General features: G+C 38.4%; 2 protein-coding genes across 2 annotated transcripts; one reads left to right on the top strand and one right to left on the bottom strand.

Moving 5' to 3' along the window:
- Positions 1-7,291: 7,291 nt before the first annotated feature.
- On the bottom strand, positions 7,292-11,168 carry LOC139708673 (mediator of RNA polymerase II transcription subunit 28-like). Its single transcript, XM_071620608.1, has 4 exons — positions 11,077-11,168; positions 10,088-10,154; positions 9,214-9,326; positions 7,292-8,886 (listed from the first exon to the last, which is right to left on the bottom strand). The coding sequence occupies exons 1-4, from the start codon at positions 11,140-11,142 to the stop codon at positions 8,494-8,496; spliced, it is 639 nt and encodes a 212-aa protein (XP_071476709.1). The 5' UTR covers positions 11,143-11,168; the 3' UTR covers positions 7,292-8,493.
- A 406-nt stretch (positions 11,169-11,574) lies between these two features.
- Positions 11,575-20,677, top strand: LOC139708672 (succinate--CoA ligase [ADP/GDP-forming] subunit alpha, mitochondrial-like). Its single transcript, XM_071620607.1, has 8 exons — positions 11,575-11,629; positions 13,871-13,974; positions 14,498-14,614; positions 15,509-15,721; positions 16,535-16,676; positions 17,476-17,627; positions 18,044-18,232; positions 19,304-20,677. Exons 1-8 carry the CDS (start codon positions 11,593-11,595, stop codon positions 19,328-19,330), a joined length of 981 nt encoding a protein of 326 aa, XP_071476708.1. The 5' UTR covers positions 11,575-11,592; the 3' UTR covers positions 19,331-20,677.
- The last annotated feature ends 633 nt before the right edge of the window (positions 20,678-21,310 follow it).

The raw sequence follows: 21,310 nt of genomic DNA, 5'->3' as shown, positions 1-21,310 counted from the left end.
CTAATCAGTGCGTAGTCACAAATGAGATGGTAAGACTACTTTAAGTAGGAATGGGTGTAGGAGTTGGGACTCTCTTGCACATTTCAATTTCTCCAAATTGATGGTTCTTAGTGGTACTTTGCAATCAAGGACAAGTATGAGATAGCACCACAGTGCTGGTATACAGCCAAGTCTGTTCAAATAATTGTGAGCATATGATTATTTTAGCTCTCTATGTACCTTTCAGTAATTTAACCCCTCACCCTACCCCCCCAAAAAAAAAAAAAAATCATCAACAACAACAAAGCACACACATGACATCAGAATCTACCAATTTCTCCTATGTATGTGCATTATATGTTATCATTTGTCTTGTGTGAATGTTGTGTAACCTGCCAAAATATGCAGTATTACTCTGGGTACCTCAGTTGCTAGTCATCAGATTTAGACGAATTGGTTGCGAATGTTCTTTCATCTAGTTCTGTCTTCCTGGCACGAAGGGGCGTGGTCTGTGCCTTGCCGCTATCCGACAAATCCTAGTGCCACTTTCTGCTGTAAGCTAGTGCATCATACCGGTAATGGGTATCGACAGAAAATGATAGAAAGCACCAAGGAGCGCAAGCCTGTGCTGTGGCTACAGGGTCACTAGGCCAGAGAACCGTGCATGCATCCTTCAAAAAAAGAAAAGCCTACATCATGATGTAGATCGCCAACGCAAACTAATCACCTGTCCCTTTCACTACAAGGGACTTATCTTGATAATTTCATTCAACTTTTTTGACTTACATTGCTAAGAGACAAATAGCAGTAAAAACAGTACCTCCTTGGTGGAGGTGTCAATATCAGATAACAAGACATGAAAGATAATGACAGTACTGTATGAAATCATTTTATGTATAATCCATAACTGCCACAGCCAGTGTCTAGACCTTCAGGATATTTGCCTAAAGTATTCAGGTTTCACATAATACCTGCTTAACAGAGGCTATTCTTTGCATCCTCAAAAACTTTCCCCACTGTGTCAATCAAGGGAAAGTTATGTGAGTAGAAGGGCAGTGGGTGAAAGGGAAGGGAAAACTTATCTACCGAGAACATTTGTACATGAACTAGAATACATTATAAAATGGGTTCAAGAATGTAGCCAATAGGAAGCGCTGAAATGAGTCACGTGGGCGTTGCTTATTTTAGTCCCACTGCACTTGCGTTTTATCCTATGGTAAATGGCCGATCATCTATGCACGCGGCTCCTTTGAATTGCACGCAATGCTTATATGCAAAGGTTGATATCGCGATATCGATTGCCAGCGAAACAAACGAAAAAATGGCTGCCTCCAGCTCGGATCCGCTGCAGGCGCAGTTTGAACTGTAGAATGACGAGGAATTGGATGAATTAATCAATGGAACTGATTCGGCAAGCACGAAGCGATCTCTGAAATTCGGATGGCAAAGATTTGAGGCCTTTGTAAAATTTACCAAGACTTCATTGACGGATATTTCCCGTGAAAATTTTGGATCAGCTACTGTCAGCAAAACGTAGTGTTCAGACAATCAGGTACCGGTATGCAGTAACACTAGTTGCAGTACAGTAGCCCTACAGTACAGTGTTACTGTTAGATCTACTGTTAGTAGTATTCAGACAATCAGGCATGCATGCAGTACAGTACAGTGTTAGATCTACTGTTGCAGGTGAAGAACATAATCATAGACCCATTTTATAAAACAAATGATGCACAGGATTATTTCGTGGTGTTAGTGAAGGTGCGGCGCACTCTCACTAACACACTCTATCCTGTGCATCATTTGTATATTCAGAAATGTTCTATTTGATGGTCAAGTGTGGATGTTTGTTATGGTCAAGCACAACTGACCAGTACTAAGCTTTGGCCAGCACCAGTCATCTGTCAGAGTATTGGGCCTGGGGTTTAGTCATAATCAAGGCTGATGTTCGATTTATATGTGGGACAGACAGAGGATTACATCTCCTATGTGAAATTTTCCAGCTGTATTGTAAAGACCAGTTAAATAAGTGAGTGTATATGCCAAATATTTTGTGAGGTTTTTATTTGTGAATCTAAAAACACTCGAAAATATTGATTCTGATCGTGACATAGATGTGACGTGCAGGCATACATAGTCATCTCCATTCAGTTCCATACTCTATGATTTTGAATTTAATCACTCTCGAAATCATCAGGAAGTCTTGATTCGTGGAAAATTAGACTCGCTAAATATATGGTGTATACAGTAAGTTAAATAAGTGTGGAAATTAGGAATGTGGCTGTAAAAAAAAAGAGGGAAAGAAAGAAAAAAAAGGTTATCTACTATTTGCATGTGTATTTATATGTGTGTGTGTGTGTGCTGCATATGGAGGGGAAATAAAATAGAAAAATGGCATTCAGCCCAGCATTATTCAAGTGATGCGTTATGATTCGAAGGTTGTTTAGCATGTGGCTAGCCACCAAGTCATAATGGATATCGATCTATTCAATCCGTTGACTTGTATTATAATTGCAAGGCCCTGGACAGTTACAGTGTAGTATGCAGATGTGTACCCACTGACAGTTACACCTTTTTTCAAACCCCCCATTGGATGATTGTAGTTTGTGTTGGAGCTACCTGACATGTCTGTTATGAGATATAGACTAATTCATCAAAGAATTAAGATTTCTGACACTATCCTTATCCAATGAAAGCTCAATTATACCTTCGAGTTGGGGGAAAAAACAACAACAACAATCCTGTATGCATTTTGTAGTGACTGTCTTCCATTTGTCATGGTGGAGTTTTGCCAAAAATCTGAAATCTGGTCATGATACCTGTAGGTCATCGACTGTGAAGAGATCACAATTTTGTGTTTGGCAATCTGTCTTAGATTATTCTGCAGACTCTCTGTAGACAGTGATCTTGTAAATGTGCTGCATCAGTTTCTAATTCCTGTGGCGAGAGCTTCAAAATTTAAGAGTGGAAATAAGTGTTTTCTTTTTTCGTAGGATCCAGTAGAGACTCGTAAAGGGATGGTATAGTTTTGGATGAAATGGGCTTTCAAGTTTCCAATTTTTTGTGTGTGAGATAATGAGAAACCTCTTTATGAAACATGAAAGAGCATACAATTCTAAGAGGAATTCAAAGTTTATGTGATGAAAATTGGTTTGGAAATGGCCGAGATATCCAAAAACAAGGAGGTTCTGAAAAAAAGATTGGACCCACCTTATATTAGGACCACTTTATTCAACTTTGTTTTTTGATATCTCAGCCATTTCAAAACCAATTTTCATCAAATTGAATTTCTCTTGGAATTGTTTGCTATTTAATATTTCATAGATGGTTTCTAATTATCTCACAAAAAGTTAAAATCTGATACACCATCTCAACCAAAACCATACTGTCCCTTTAATCATTGTTTACCAGTACAAATAGATTTAGTGTGAAATTGATTTCAATTTAACCGAAGGGCGACTGTCCCTGTGAACGCCATTCTTGTTCAAATTTTCAGCAAGTTTAACTTCTTCAATATCTTCATAAATTCTTCACCAACAAATTTGAAATTCACTGGAAAATGAAAGGCTTAAGACACTGCTCTATTCTGTGTGCATGTATCATCTCAAACTGATCTGATGCCCTTAATATACTACATGTGCTATACATGTATATGCCATTAATATTTCCACCGATTGAGTGTGGGGAGGTTGTTTAGAACCAGTTTCCATGGCGATGAATGGCTATGACATCACACTTTTGTTTGGTATAATATTGAAAGTTGCGTTACTTTCAAACTAGCTGACGTGCGGCAAAACGGACCTCTGTCGCATCACATGTATTCACAGTACATGTACAGAGACTCCAACTCTCCCGTTTTTGACGGGAGATCTCCCGCCGAAAACCCATTTTTGCAAAATCTCCCGTTCTCCCTCTTGAGATTTAATTTCTCCCGCCCTGGCTCTGTGTCTCCCGTTGGAAAGGATTTCTTACTTATTGCTATTGTATGTTGAAAAAATAAGCCTTAGATAGCACCAGAGAGCATCTAGAACCCTAGGAACTTCGCGCTTCGCACACATCAACTTGGAGTCTCCCGTTTGCTAGGGGTTTCAGGCGGGAGAATCTCCAGATCAGAAGGTGCTTTGGGTTGGAGTCTCTGCATGTATAGTAGAATGTAGTACAGCATTCGACTTTTGTTGGACAATCCGATCGAGTCAGACTCCAAGTCTTGCATATTCATCATTATGCACATTCTTGCTCATTGCTCCCTTGCATCTTAAGTAGTGCTTGGTTGCAAAGTGAGATACATGTACAGTCCGACCTCTCCTTTCTGGCCTCCCTTTATCCGGGTGCAATCTTAATTTTTTCAGTCAAATAATTACGGGGGAAAGAGCGATTTCAAACTCACAAGAATCACGTATTATTTTCAACATAATTAACATACTTTCACATCAAATTTTCATCTAAATAACATGCATTTGGACATTCACTACCCCTAAATCACCACAAGAACATGGACAGAAAACTTTTCATTAAACCAGGGCACTGTACAGGTGATTGTTCATTGAGCAAAGTATCCGAGAATTCAAAACGCTGACCGGCCGAAGCGAGGACGTGACATGTTTACACAAAATTGATACGTTGTACATGTTTAGCTACCATTGGTTATAGGCAGCCGAGTGTATTAAACATTGAATCTCCCATATCCGACCAAATCCCTTATCCGGATGAGCGCTAGTCCCGACATGTCTGGATAGGAAAGGTCGGACTGTATAATTGAGTAAAGCATTTTGGCAATCAGGAAAATGAGAATTATGTGTTCATCGATTAGGATATGAGCTTCCAATCTCGGTCAATCTAAAGTTTTCAATTGAAGAGGGTAGAAGAGTAAGAACTTTACTTGCCTTAATTTTATATTTTGTTTTGTGTTTTTTCCTCTCTTGTTCTTTCCCTTCAGAAGTTTTGAGGTAATCCCTCCAAACTGAATGTGCTTTCACTAACAACCGAGACATGTTTATCTGTCAACTTGCTACAGTGCACTCCCATTATAATGACATCCTCAGAACTGGCGGTTTCCTCTCGTTGTACAATAATTTAGTGTCAGCCGAACAGTACAGTACATAGAGATATAAAGGTGATGATTTTTAGACCTGAATTGTTACTTTGTTGTAGCAAGAATTTCGCTGTAGTTGTTTTCATTATAGTGGGAGTGCATTGTAAAATAAAATTAACTTGTTTGATGGGAAATGCTGTTTTTTGGGGTTGTACTAATAGATGATCCCAGTTTATGGAATGCAATGTAAATAGGTGTGAGCCGTTTTCTGTGTCTCAGTATTACAAAAGAGATTGGCATTATTTAATGCAGCAAAATTGGTGACAAAGCAGTGATTATTTTTTCCATAATTGAACAAATATTAGTATCAAGAAAGATATCATGCAGTCAGCTAATGTGACTTCTTGTGTATTTGTCAACTAAAATAGAATCCTCGATCACTCCCTGTCATGTCCCTTCGACTGCAGAAGTACTCATTTGTTTTTTACCCAAAATGTTGTAAATTTTGCCTTAACCAGTGCAAAGTACAACTACATGTACGTAGTTTTCATCATGTTTCAGCTGGAGATTATTGAGGACTTTGAAGCATATGTCCTTTTAGATTTTGATAGGTAGTTATATCAAACAGAATCAAGAAACGTAATGTCTTCTCTGGCTGGACACAAATAATTTCTACACTAGTGATGATGCTACAGTAACTAGGCAGGTATCTCATACACCTTTGTGATTGTAGACATGATTCACCAACGGTCAAATGGTCATTGTATTTCATGACCCGTTATGTCTCTGGTCTGCTGCTTTATAATCAACGTTATTTTCACTGTGGGGTAAATTTCTACCATTGCAGTATGTGATCCCACCTGAAGTATCATGTAGTTCACCTTTACAGAATGATATTGAAAGTGGTAGGGCTCGACATGATTGCCTTGTTTGGTCTGTTAAACAATTAGCTGTTATCTCTTCTTAATGAGATACTGTTTGTACATTGCACTTACAAGAGAAAGTAAATATCTCCCAAACAGACAGCGTGTCTACATGGTTGCTCACAATTTGAAAATGGAACTCGAAGCTAAATTGTGTTTGTGATTGCAATCTTGAAATCATGAACTCCTTGGCAGAAGGAAAGAAGCAAAGTGATAAAGGCTCACTCTGTCTGGAGGTTACAGCCAGGTCACAAAGAAGCTGTAAGCTAATCTCCAGTCTGATTTTGTCTGTCATTTACTGGTCAGAAGAATTCATTCTGTTCTTTGTGATCATATCAGACGTACAATGCGTGTTTTTATCAGTTCATCCTACATGTACCTTCAAATCAAATTGACAAGATATGTTCTCATATCATTCAGGAGTTGTCTCCCACACTGTGTAATTCTTTAATTTGTGTTTGTCCAATGCCTCTGACCTTTGACATATGAATGAAAATAGGAAGGAGTGAAATGAGTACATTTCCTCCACAAATATAACTGGCAGGTTTTGTGCACACACGGAAACTAAATGCAGTGTTCTGTTCAAGATATCATTTCTTGCAGTAAATTGCAAATGGTAATAGATACTGAGGTAAGGTCACATTTTCATTTTTGCAAAATGCAATAAAGTTATTAAAGACTGGATTAAAAATGTGATTTGATGTTTTTTATTTTATTATTGTCTTCACTCTTTTGCATCCTCAGCATTACAAAACTAACAGATTGTCAAGGCCCAAAAGAGTTGATTATGTACATTTATTACATCATATTTTATGAAATGATATTTACATTGTCATACATACAAAGTATTTTCAGCTTCACAGAGTCATGATTATCATCTCAAGAAATATGTGCCGTTGGAAAAAAAGAAAGAAATAGGAGTGTGCCAGAAATGGTCACTGATGACGTTGACATCAATGTAATCTGTTGACTAAGAGTTGTCCACTTCTTTTTTATTCACCCCCTGGGAAGTTAACAAGGTAATTATCTACAAATGCTTTAATAAAGTATACCACCGAATCCTGCATTCAAAATCATCTTCACTCTAGAGGACTGTGGTCACACTTTGATTGTCAGTAAAACAAAGAGTAAGTTAACAGACTTTTTTTTTCTGTCACTGGAAAGAATATTTGTCTTTCGGATGTTTCAAACTTTATACAGTATTCTGGAGTAGGTGGAGCAAAATAAATGGAGATACAAGTGTACATGTATTTCAGACATCCTGCTATTATTACTTAGAACATTTTAAACTAAATCATAAGACGATAGTGGAACAAATTAATCACTTGTCTCGCAAAGAAAATCGTAGTGAGCTATCGTCACAGTATTCACGGCGATGGTCAACATCTTCACATAAATCAATGTCTGGCAAACTTTGTAAGGGGACAGATTTTCTCGTGACAAAGTTAGTTATCATTTTATTTCAGTGGTTTCCCTTTAACAGCACAGACAACATACACACTGTAAAAGGCATTGATAAAATCTTGGAATACAGTCAATTTTGCCTGTGTTGACCTTGCACAAATCCAGAATGGGTGAAGTTGAAAAATTCTACCCTGCTGGATATAAACACATGTTTATTCCATTGTGTGAGGTGAAATTCATTGAAGTCAAAAGATTTTGACCAATCTTTTTGGATTCAACTTGGGCAAGGTTGACTGTAAATCACAATTTCTGCCTCTTCTGAAACGACATAAGTCTTTGGTATGTTGTTATTACTTTCCTCTGAAGCTGAAATGACTCACACAGCAACTCTGTGTGAACCAAAGATGCTTTGTTTTCATCTTGTCAGAAAACTTAATATAACACTTGCCAAACTCCAGGTCAACACTGTTTAAACGCTACATGTTTGCAACTGAAATGCTCTCATAAATTCCTTTTCTCAATAAAGATGTTGAGGAATCTGCAAGCTTTGGCTGTTTTATGAAACTGAGATAACTCCTCTATATACCACAGAGATGAAATGATCTAAAATTTCAGCCCCAAGTCACTATAGTGTACTCCAGTTATAACTAACACAGCTATAGCAAAATTTGGTTACAACAAATTAAAAATTAAGGCCCAAACATTATCCTCTCTATGTTTTTTATAGTTTATTTGTTCAGATATAATGAAATTTCAATATAGCGAAAGAAAACTGCTGGTCCCGAGGACTTCGTTATAATAAGAGTCCACTGTATAACAGTTCACGTTGGATCTTGTGGACTTACATCTGCAATACTGTGTGTTATCATGTTATCCACTCTGATATGAGGCAAAACACTGTGTCCATCAAATAACACATCATATAGAGGTCCCGTGTGAGAGAGACACAACTTGCGCACGTAAAGCAGAGCAAGATGCAAATGTGGCGATATCGTCTGGTCACTTGACATCAAATCCACAAGACTCAACCCCGATGACTAGCTGTAGTGAGCAAGCGGTACCAACCAGGCATGTAGTGCTGATCAAGAAGTAATGATCCACATTCATTCCAAATGAGTCATGTGCTTGAGTTTGTTATGGGGAACAGGTGCACAAATCTCACCTCCTATCAAACCCACTGCCTCCAATACTGGATGTTGCCTGCTCCAAGTGGGCAAGAGGTCCCGACAGGGGTGTGGTCCCCATCATGTTGGCTGCGGCCTCCCCACCACCGACACCAGCGGCCCCGTGATGTTGTCCCTGGTAGTCACCACTGGTGCCCTGCTGAGACTGCGGCATGCCAGAAGGCGGACCCATCGTCATCGCCATGGTACCCCGCGCCAGCTGCTGCTGCTGCATCTGGGCGTGGTGAAGTTGCTGCGGATGTTGCGGCTGTGGCGGGCCGCTGCACTCCAGAGATTGGAGGATGGTCAGCCAGTTGTTGACCTTCGTCAGCTGTTTCTGGAGGAGGGCATTCTTCCTGGACAGCTCTGCTTTCAGCTCGTCAATCTCCTGGCAAAAACAAAACAAACAAAACAAAACAAAGATGAAATACAGGACGGGACATCCTCTACATACATAACACTAGGACATGTATATCAAGGTAGTGACATCTCAATTTTATGTATTGTGGAGGTCTATGACAAAAAGAAGCTCATAGAAAATGGATGGCTCCATTTGTCTTTGACAACATTTACTTTTTAACATCAAATATTAAAGAATAAACATTTTCATCTGTGGGGCACTTACTGACATTCCATGCACATTCAGGGGGAAAATAACGGGCTAAAAAATTGTCACAGAGTTTATGGTAATTGTTTTGCCCTCAAGATCACATACCTCCTTGATCACATTTTCTGGCTTTGTTATGGCCATCAGCATCTGTCGCTGCAGGAAGAAGTTCTCTGTTTCTTTGGCAAGCTCAAGAAAACGTTGAATGGACTGGTCAACACCTACGATGCAATGAAACCACAAATTAATAATTCATACAGATGTCATTCTTATGATCAGATGTTTAGAAGCCTGCATAAAGAAGACAGAACCAGACAGTCAGGTGAGACTTCTGCAGTGATATCAGTATCATGTTCAAACTATGCTGAAGAAGCATAATGCAAAAGATAAAAACTGGAAAGATTTTCATACTGATTCAATCATTATTTTAAACTTTCATGAACAGATACAAAAGCACTATGCAAAAATAAGACATTTTGCTTTTATGCACACCCTAGTACAGAAATCAAACAATAGTTAATGTTTTTTTAATTGATTGATTGATTATTATTATTTCTTTTTTATTTTTTTGCTCAGCAATCTGTGAAAGAGTTTACTACTTGGAGACCAGTAAATTGTATCACTTAAGATCTTCACATTCAATGCATGAGCAGTTGTCACACAATAGCCTTGCAAACTCATGCACATGGTATCTTCATGACAAGACATGAAATGCAAAATACAGTATATATAATTCAACAAAGATAAAGACAAACTTCTTCAGGTTCACAAGAAAGAACACCAAATACACCCATAGACACCTTTGATGCAAACAACTATCCAACCGACTTATATCGCGTATTTCAAATTATGTCCACAGCTCGATGCTGCTGCCCAAAACAAAAGCACTGACAAAAATGACTTGTAAAAGTTAACATTGATTGGTCATTGATTCCTTCCACGGCATCTGCCGCGTCACATACTATTACTCCTGATGACTTACTTGCCCTCAATTCTATGTGATCATGAACATGAACAGCTTCTGGAGCCACAAGAGATGAGAGGCAAGCCTGTATATGAAAGGAAAACACAAACAAAGAGTTTATTCCTCTGAAATCTGTCTGCTTCAATGCAAACGAACCAATGCCACAATCAACTAACCACACCTGATCAGTGCAACATTTCTTACAATGTATTCTATTGTTGGAATCTACCTTTACTTGCAATTAACAAGTAATAGTTACATCTACATAACACTTTTGATATAATGAAGATATCGATTGTTAATATGAGATGTTGAGACACTCACCAATCGGGCAATACGAAATACAGACAGTAAATTTACATTAAACGATTGAATATCTTATTACTCTTTTGCAAAGGTATATTAATGTATCATTATCTCCTTCACACACAAGGGTCAAGAGGTTAAAAAAGACTGGGTCGACAATAGACATATATAATATAGTATACCGTAGATATGGGTAAACTCGGCCCCACGGGTAAAGTCGGCCGCCAGCGCGCACAGTACAATTTTATGTACTGTGCGCGCTGGCGGCCGACTTTACCCGCTAGGCCGAGTTTACCTATAACTATGGTACTACAGTTTGAGAAAGATTAATGAGTATATTATAAATATTGTACGAGTTGATTTAATGATCACAATAAGTCAAAATTAATCCCATTCCATTCAATTCAATCTTTATTTCTAATCCTATAAATAGATTATATTTAGATATCAGAATAAGTTTACAAGTCATATCTTAAGAGTTAATTTAAGGTATTTTACATGAAGAACACAAACTCAATATCATTTAATATTCTGATTTCTGTGTTTGAAATTGACGACGATAATCTGATACTAGATCTAGTGATAGACCGGATGGTTGCAATGTTGCATGTCAACTTGTCAAGATTCACCAGAGCAGAGATGATGTCGTTTGGCATGTTTGGATGCAACAAACATAAGAAATATGAAATTAAACAGCTGACCTTAAAAGCCGACTCGAGTTCATCAACCAAGTGCCTGTCACCACTAGATCCACTATGTGAAGCCATTTTCGAAGCCAAGGGATGCAGATACCTGGCAAACGAGCAGCAAGCAGTAGGTAGTAGATTTACCCAGGTGCACTGAGGTTGAAAACGAAGGATTAGTACCGGGAATTGACAGCGTGCATGCAAGCAGTGGACACCATGTCAGATGTACGCTTGGGGGCCACTAGGCACTACACCGGTAAAAAACATACAAAGAACAGAGTGAGGTCAATAGCCGCTATAAAAGCTGACTGTTATCTATTACAAAAATTATAATCTGAAATACTGGTAACAATTAATGTTCAGGCATTTTTATCCCCTGTCATTTATTTATATGTGTGCTATCTACAGTTTGCAGGAAAACACTGTCTTATTAATGAACTGAGACGGTTATACGTGACTATATCTTTTAAAAATATATACCAAACGACTTGAATATTAATTACTTCGATCCTTGGGTTGTGTCAAGATAAAATGGCGGCCGCCGGCAGACTTTTCGCTCGTTCGCATGGTGAGTATAGCTGTCTTGAAGTAGATCTATGCATCCCTCATCACCGACAAGACAGTTATGAGGTTACATGAGAATATTGTAGATGTCCCTGGACTGAGCAATTACAAAATCTTGAATGTATAATTGTTTTTATGTGTTTAACCATGCTGCCAGTGAGTGATAGATAGTGTGGTCCTGCGTACTGGAAATTGTGTTGGTTGTTGTGCCTTTTGTCATGAAAGGTCTCTCAAGTCTCAACTGAGTGTTACTTCTTCTACTTCTATGGTGCTTCTCATCAAAGCCTGTTCAGCAACCGGATGAGGGTTTGTGGTGTGGTGCTTCAGACAGTGGATGCCATTTGTGCTTTGTGCTCTTTCAAATGTGTATATCAGTCCGGGAAACCCGCTCTATGACTTGTATGAGGACCGCTCCCGCGCCGCGTACGAGGACTGCCTCGCCTCATGAGGACTGCCCCCATGCCTCATGAGGACCGCCCCCACGCCTCATGAGGCCCCCTATTCATTTCTATTCATCTCACATCTGACGTATAAATTGTCGCAACTTTGCACGGTGATTTTTTGTTACACACACATGTCCACTATCCATGATGAAAAGAAGAAAAAATCCTATCTGTTTTTTTCTTTCAAAAATCGAGTTTTAATCAACCGATGCAGAGCGCCCATCAAAACACACGTGTTTTGGCAAGCCTATCAAAACACGTGTGTTTTGATGGGCGCTCTGCATCGGTTGATTAAAACTCGATTTTTGAAAGAAAAAAACAGATAGGATTTTTTCTTCTTTTCATCATGGATAGTGGACATGTGTGTGTAACAAAAAATCACCGTGCAAAGTTGCGACAATTTATACGTCAGATGTGAGATGAATAGAAGTGAATAGGGGGCCTCATGACGCGTTCCCCCCCGGGCCTCATGAGGCGTGGGGGCGGTCCTCATGAGGCGGGGCAGTCCTCGTACGTGGGAGCGGTCCTCATGAGCGGGTTTCCCGGACTGATATATTTACAGGTGCTCACTGTGCAAGTAAAAAATCTCTGCCATGCTTAATTGGCTTCTTTGGCTCTCTTGAACTGCTCAACAGAGGGCAGTTCAATGATGTGTTGATGTGTTACATGTGAATTAGATTTAGTTCGCCTAGCTACCTACCGTTTGGCGTTGTACCTGTTCGCAGTGACTGAACTGACAGTGATAAGTGCCCAGTGATTGAGGTTCGTGTAGGGTGTGTGAGCAACATGTCTGTGAGTCTGACAGTGCAGTCAGTGATGACAGTGTGCTTCCCTCACACAGTGCAGTGCAGTGGATATATGCAGATGATTTAAAGTAAATACGTCCAAATCCAAGTTCACAAGTTCTAACACAGTTTAACACTTTTGTAATTACCTCTGCCAAGGGAGGAGGTAATATGTTTTCATTACCGCATACCGTTTGTTTGTTTGTCCGTGTGCAAAATAACTCAAAAAGTTGGGAACGGATTTAGATGAAACTGGCATGTTGCAGGAAAGGTTGAGAATGACACAATCGCACAAGGAACAGATGTTAACATTTTGGTAGTGATGCGGAAACTTGAATGGATTTTATGAAGGATTTTTGATAGTTTGGCAGGTACGGTCAATGAACTTGGGAGTTCAAGCTGCGCATTTTTGAGGTTTTCATACGCATACTAAAGTGCGTGCTCTAACTGCGGGGCACGCCGGGCAGCTGAGGGTTGATGACGTAACAAAAGGCTTTTATATTGGGAATCCGGGTGACTTTTAGCATGCATACTTATGGGTGGAAATCACTGATCTCTATGGAAGAACAAGATGATTGCCGGAAATGAGCTGCTTTGCGGAGGTCTGTGCTCTCAGAGTGCTTCTCTAGTGTCATAATATGATCATGATGTTGAAGAAATATTGCTTAATTATGTTAGGACAATCTTTTTCATGTACCAAGTTATGTATGGTATTCTATGATATCTGAGCCCAATGATACACCAACCAAATCAGTTGAAATGGCACCTTCTTATAGATCATAGCACACAGCCTAAATCATCCCAAATCCCATGCCATATGCACATGAGCTGAGTTTCATAAAGGGATAATTGCATCAAGTATTGTGTAGTCATCAATTCAAGAGAATGAGAATAGTTCCTGAACTGTGGACATGTATGTGATGATTCCACTTCTATTTGTAAGCTCTTGTTCTGTTTCATATGTGTAATTATGTGTGATTATGACAGTTTGACATTGCTGTTCAAAATTATACCTAGCCTTTTCCAAGTTTGGAGCTAGAAGCTGCTACACACAGTCAAGAGCAAATCTAGTCCTCACAAAAGACACAAAGGTCATCTGCCAAGGCATTACAGGAAAGCAGGTGAGTGGTTATTTCTGTGGTGATGCAAGACAACGATTTCACTGGCTTATCACTGAACTATCATTTCTTTTCTTTTCTTTTTTACACTAATTTTGTAGTGTTTATGTTTTCTGAGTTCTAAATGCTGTATTTGACTTGCATTATGTTCTCTATGTAATGCATGCTTATTTACTCAGAGAATTTACTTTGGATTTAGCTTTGACCTCAGTGAAAGCACAGTTGGCAGATTACTAAGTTTACAAATTATACAAAATGATCCCCTATGCTTGAATGTTGACTCTTATATATGTGTACTTCATCCATAACCATCCCATACCCCTCTTTCTCTGAAAAGAATACTGATTTTGCATCAGAAGATAAAGGTAACAGTCATTTTGCCAGTTATAATCACAGTTCATACTGCCAATTAAAGTTTTGCGTCATGTTATACCTTGTTTATTGTAAAACAGGTGCTAATCATACATTTTTCTTTAAAAATCACCACTTTCATTGTATATTGATTCTATTACTCCCATATTTACAGGGTGCTTTCCACACCACACAAGCCATTGAGTATGGGACCAACATGGTAGGTGGTGTTACCCCAGGAAAGAGTGGCCAGGTCTCATGTGGACTTCCTGTCTTTGATTCATGTAAAGAGGTGAGATTATCCTGCTTTTCTTGCATGTTCTTCTTGCATAAATGCACAAAAATGGTAAGACCTGTAAATTACGTTCAGATTAGAAAAGATGCAACTACCCATGTTACCTGAGACCTCTACATTTTTCCTGTGAATATTTCTGTTTATCCTTGTTTTGTTTTGTTTAGTTTTTGGGAGGGTACTAAGGAATGCTTAGTCCCTAAGATTAGATTAAAGTTTGCCTGCATTCCCTTGATATAAGAAGATCCAGATATCTGTCAGGGTGCAAAGAATGAGCCTCTGTTGTGGTTGTATGTAAAAGCATGTATAGTAGTTAGTACAGTATTTAACATATTTCCTTTGGTTTCCCTGACCTTGGATGACTTACATGTGTGCATCTTTTTGACCATGATACATACATGTACTCTTGTTCAGATGGAACCTCATCACGTTCTGCTTTGTCTGACCATTAGTTATTCTATTTCCACTATCCAATTTTTCTGTCTTTGCTGGTACAAGTGTATATCAAGATCATCAGTAGGAGCTACAACTACTGCCTGTCTTTTCTTCTGAGAATTTGTTGGCTCGAGAGCTGCTACTTGATGATTTGCTTTCCCAACTGACTTTCAGGTCTTAAGGAACAAATCGAAGGGATAGTAAAGCTTTGGTTGAGATGGAGCTTCAGGTTTCCCAATTTCTTTTGTGTGTGTGTGTGTGTGTGTGTGTGTGTGTGACTGTGTGTGTGTGTGTGTGTGAACGAGAAACCTCATTTGAAATATGAAAGAGCATTTAGTTCCAAGAGCTATTCAAAGTTTATTTATCAAAGAGGCAGTTGTTTGCAGTTGTTGTCATAGATGCTTATGCACCTATCAATCTCCATGTATCCTTAATTTTGCCCTTGCATTCTGCCTGCAGGCCAAAGAGAAGACAGGTTGCGATGCATCAGTCATATATGTTCCTGCCCAGTTCGCTGCTGCTGCCGTAATGGAGGCCATTGACGCAGAGATCGGTCTGGTTGTCTGCATCACAGAGGGTATCCCCCAGCAGGACATGGTGCGGGTCAAGCACAAGCTGGTCAGACAGAGCAAGACACGCCTTGTTGGCCCCAACTGTCCTGGTATTATCAAGGTATGTCTGACAATAGTCACTGGATTTCTCTTCTTCCTTTTCTTTTTTCAGTGCAGTATGTTGGTTGTTTCACTGCTGCTGCATTTTCAGGTCCCTTTCGACACTCACACAGAATGGAGAAATTAGCAGAAATTATCAAGAGATGTAACAGGTTACTACTTCTTGTGAATACAGATCTCGTGACATTTTCTGTACAAGAGGAAATTGAAATGTTTGAGTCCTAAACTTATCTGCCTTGGAGGTATCAGTTGATGAACTATTGACCTTTCTCATTCCATAGTGTAGGCTTCACGTTACTTATTGGTGACTACTTATGACTGACCTCATGGGTCCCATGTATAGCATATCATGGGGCAAACTGTGTTTCCCAGCACTCATAAAATCAATCTTTAGAGCAAATTGGAATTGGTTTCATAGCAGGCATTTTACTCTTTGCTTTCTTCCATTTAACTCTGGACACATTTCTTGATCAGAATCACATTTTCTCCTTTGAGAAATTTGAGAAATTTCACAGAATTGCTATGTTGAGTCTCATCTTAGCTGGTTGTCCTGCATGTCATTTTTCTTAGATTAGAATTCAGAAGTTTTATGTGCCACAAAATGTATGTTTGGAATGATGTGAAAAGGGCTGTTTCGCATTGTAAATTTGTTTAATGTAACAGCAGAGTGTATTTGTTCATTGGTAAAAACAGAAGTGATCAAAATGTGGCTTTTTTTTTTCTTTTTACAAAAGTGATGCAATCCCTTGTAAAATCAGTGTTTTGTTTTAGATTTGATTAAATGTTTATTACTTTCTCTTTATTGCTATTATAGCCTGGAAGCTGCAAAATTGGTATCATGCCTGGACATATTCATAAAGTTGGCAACATTGGTATTGTGTCGAGGTCAGGAACTTTGACCTATGAAGCCGTTGCCCAGACGACAGCTGTGGGACTGGGCCAAACCCTTTGTGTTGGTAAGTGTGCTCGTTGGTAATATTCATAAAATCAAAAGTCATTTGGGGGAAAAAAAATTGCATTTTCGTGCTAAATTCTCTTTAGTAAGAAATGTTTATTACCGCAAAAGAAATATGTTTGTATTTGAATAGAGCCCTCTATAAATGTGATGATGGAAGTTGAATATCTTTCAAGGATGTGTACTTGATTAAGAAAGGCAGATTTTCAGGCATTCTCACTCAAATTGAGTCATACAAATTTAATATAAGAAAACAAGGAACTACCTGGTTATCATGATCTTAATGAGAAATAAATGCTTGAAAGTGCATGTGTATGTTTGAAGTGGGTTGAGGAACCCAAAACAAGTTTCCCAGGGATGGATTATTTTTATTTTTTCATTTATTTTTTATTTGTATGGTGTCCCAAGGATTGACAGAAATGTGTCTAGAATTATGATTTTGAGAACTTTTTCTGGCAGCATTATAGCTTTAGGCACTCTTGGATTTGGTCAGACTTCTGATCAAGTCCAAGTCATGCTTACTGTTGGATAATGTGAAGAGCTAATTCTTCAACAGAACATTTCAGTGCTGTAGAAAATGCCAGTGCGTATTGCAGACTTAATGAAACAGTCAACAAGGTACTCATTTTGTTATTATAAAAAAGAAAAAGAAAAGTGATATTGCACATAAGGAAGTACAAACTATGAGGTGAAGGCTTAATGGGTCTCCATGGTAACTAAGTTCATCAAAAAGAAAGGGAAAGTTGTACTGAAATGTCTTACTTCTTTTATTTTTTCTTCTCCTTCTCCTTTGAGTGTAGGTATCGGAGGAGATCCTTTCAATGGAACCAATTTTGTGGATTGCCTGGACATCTTCCTCAAGGATCCGGAGACGGAAGGCATCGTGCTCATTGGAGAAATTGGTGGTGGTGCTGAGGAGAAGGCAGCTGAATTCCTCAAGCAAAACAATACAGTGAGTGAAAACAAAGTGTTAAGTGAAGCGCAGTGCCATGCTAATTTGTTCAAGAGTCTACTGTAATTTGTCATGAAATGTTTTGAATTTAAATGCTAATCATTCTCTGATTCTGAATGACTGCTGTCTTTACTACAGATTCAATTTTATGGAAAAAGATAATTTTCAAGTCTAAAAGCTGACTTCCCAAATGAAAAACCCAGAGTATGGAGATAATCATTCTATTGATGTCTTTTCTACACTGTCAAGTTCTGGGTCCTGTTTCATAAAACTTGTTATCAGTAACAACTGCCACATTTCCAAGACAAATTTGCTCACAGCCAATCAGATACGAGAATTTCAGTAGCTTGTAACAACCATTGTGACTTGTTATTGATCTCATCTCATCTCATCTCATCTACTTGATTGGTTTGCAGGGTCCAAATGCCAAGCCTGTCGCTGCATTCATTGCTGGTCTTACTGCCCCACCGGGTAGGAGAATGGGTCATGCCGGAGCCATCATCTCAGGGGGTAAGGGTGGGGCCACAGAAAAGATTGATGCCCTGAAGGATGCTGGTGTAACCGTCACCATGTCGCCAGCACAGATGGGAACTACGATACTAAAGGTGGGCAGAGCACTGTATGAGTTTGTTCTTGTTTTGCTTCTTCTTTTTTTCATTCATAGATTCTGTGGGATAAACACGGTGTGTGTTTGTTTGTATCTTTGTTTCATTTGACAAGGATCTTGTGCTTTGGCAAGACTGAGTGGCAAGTATGCATTATCAAAGTGAAAGATCTCCTCTGTGAATAAAGAGGGTGCAAATTTGCAGTTGTGAAAGGTTCTCAAGAGGTATTTCCCTCATCTGCTGTGATAATTTTTTTTTTCAATTTCATATTTGTTTTTGTTGCACTTTTTTAGTCTGTGCACAGCTGCAAAAGTCACTTTATAGCACTGAATTTGGAATCTTATGGGTGTGTTATAGCATCAAATACACACTAAACAGCATGTAATTGTTGTTCAGTGTAATGAAAGGAAGTCATAGTGCTGTACTATATGTTTTTGTGGACTAGGCTGCCACTATTGTGGCAATGTACATGAATACATTTCAGATGTCAGATATCACCCAGTGAGGATGACGGACATGCATATTGAGTCTGATTTGCCAGGTGTGATTGCTGCTATTAGCTGTGTGCTACATATTTCATCATATTCATTTGAGCAGTTTTGTTACCACTTTTCAATAGATGAACAAAAAATGCAAATCAAAACGGGAAAAAAAAAAGGCATGAATAGAATTAAAGGTGGACACCTACAGAACCACACCAGAATTAGTTTAGTAATCATTATGTGACATTTAACAATTCAGTGAATAGCTTCAATGAGCAGAGAACAGTTATCAGTGCAATCGGTGTACTTCTTTTCTTTTCTTTTCTTTATTTTACTTTCAAATGTAATGTTTAGAATGAAATTGTCTTTGCCTTCCTGTTTGTGTTGAAAATGATGTCATTCTGATAGAGTGATCTGGTACAAATCTGTGTTATTTATTCAGCGTGCATATATTCTGATGGTGAGTTTTTACCAAGTGAAATCAAATGACATTTGATCAAAACTTTTCTTCAATTTTGATCTGTGTTCTTGTGTGGTTTGATCAGTCATTCATTGGTTTGCTTGCTTGTTTATTTGTTTATTTCTGCAGGAGATGCAAAAGGCAGGCAAGGCATAAGACCAACCCTTCTCCAGATGAAGACGGATCATCAAACTGTTTATGCATTGATGAAAATTATATATCTGCTTCCCATACAGAAAGTTTCTTGAATTGTGAAATGGGAGGAATGATTTAGTGTATTTCTGGTTCTCCCTTGAAAAGAAAAATGTATGATATTAAAAGTGATTTTATCATAGTTTGCATTGGTATAATGCATAAATGTATTGTGATTGGCAGGAGTAAAAAATTCTAGATGATATCACCTCATCCCTCATTTGATTGACAGGTTCAGCATAGACTCAAAATATATTGCCTGTATTATTTTTAGTGATTTTGTGATTCAAAATCGCATAATGACATCAGGCAGATTTAGAGGTACTTATTAAGTTGTGCCAAAATGACATTATCTTCACCTACAGTCTAGTGTGTGAACAATGAAAACATTCACACACTTTCCCCCCCTTATCAGACACAGAATTACACTGATTCAGAAAATTGAATCACTATGAATTGGTTTGCTCAGAGGCATCAACTAGTGTGCTGGTAAAGTCATCACAATGTTGCCTTCCCCTTGCTTTGCTTGGCACATTCAGGGAATTCAACTCTGTAGACTGTGATACCTTAAACCCCAGTATTGCACAGCTGTATGAATGAAGGATCCTGAGTCAGGCTTATTGGGTAAATCCTAACAGAGGACCAGAAGACACAGACGTAGAAAGCCTTGCTATTAGGGAGTGTGATTGCATAACTCAGACACCCTCTTTCATCAAACTTGAAAGATAAAGGAGGGTATCAATTTGTTTGCTCTTTTCAAATCTGTGTGGTTTTGTCAAAAGCCGATGTCATGTATTCATTAACACTGGAACAAGGTTGAGGGCCAGAATGAAGGTTATTACATCTGGGCAAGATGGTAGTGATTTTTCTGGGTTTTTTTTTTTGCGAAGGGAATCACAATATTTCACTTGGCATTATATGTTCAATGGTGAAGACAGAAACTCAGTGATGATATCGTCTAACAAAGCAGTCATCTCCTACCTCTTTGGACTTTAAATGATAAATACATCCATAATATCAGGGTGTACTTTCAAGTCAAGCTTCTTGCAAAGGGATCACAATTTTTCAACTTTGCCTGTCATTTCATGCTCTTTGTTGAGGACAAAATCAAATTTAGTAATGACATGCTGCAGCAATGCAGTCCTCTTGAACTTCAGATTATCATATAGCGTCATACATCAGGGTATATTCTAGTCAAGCTTCTCATAAGGGCTACTGTTGAAGGCAAGTCTATTTAAAAAAACAAAACTAAATGAAATATTGAGCAATTTATAAATACAATCTGTGACTGATGGCAGAGTCACAAATGCAATGTACTCTTAAATTTGTATGGACACATAAAACAGAAGTGTGCATATATCTTTTCAAGATGTCCCACAGGGAAATATATTTTTACCATTCCATGATTGTGGCTTAGCATTACATTTGGAGCAGTGGTATCTTTTATTTCCTTACCTTTTTTTTTTTTTCAGATATGCTCTTATTTCACTAATTTCCAACATTGAAATATACTGAATCCGTCGTTTCTTTAGCAGCCCCAGTTGATCTTCATGAGATATGGAGGCACTGAATTCGAATATCAGTTTGAGATGGAAATATAAGACGATAATACATGTAATGTGTTTTTACTGCACAAACCTTCATGAATGCAGTGTGTCAGTCTATGGTTGAATAAATTCATTTGTTCCCATGGTATATTTCTACAAAGCCTTTCTTATCTATAGTGATGTACAGAACGTATGTGTGCGTGCTAATGATTGGAGAGTGCATGCTGAGATTGCAGTACAGAGAAGCAGTGATTGTTTGATGTAGAAAAAGGAAAAAAAAGAATGGTTTTATCATACATGTACTTAAAACATACATGTATCTTGGTTAGGATTGTAAACCTCCAAAGCAACAAAACCATCCTATTCTACACCCATGATTGTGTTGGTGATATGGAAA

Source organism: Diadema antillarum, unplaced genomic scaffold, assembly GCF_040938485.1.
Source record: "Diadema antillarum isolate AM-2024a unplaced genomic scaffold, OU_Dant_1.0 seq00001366_RagTag, whole genome shotgun sequence".
Classification (NCBI taxonomy): domain Eukaryota; kingdom Metazoa; phylum Echinodermata; class Echinoidea; order Diadematoida; family Diadematidae; genus Diadema; species Diadema antillarum.
The sequence above is the reverse complement of the archived record's forward strand: the minus strand, read 5'-3'. Positions and strand labels throughout refer to the sequence as shown.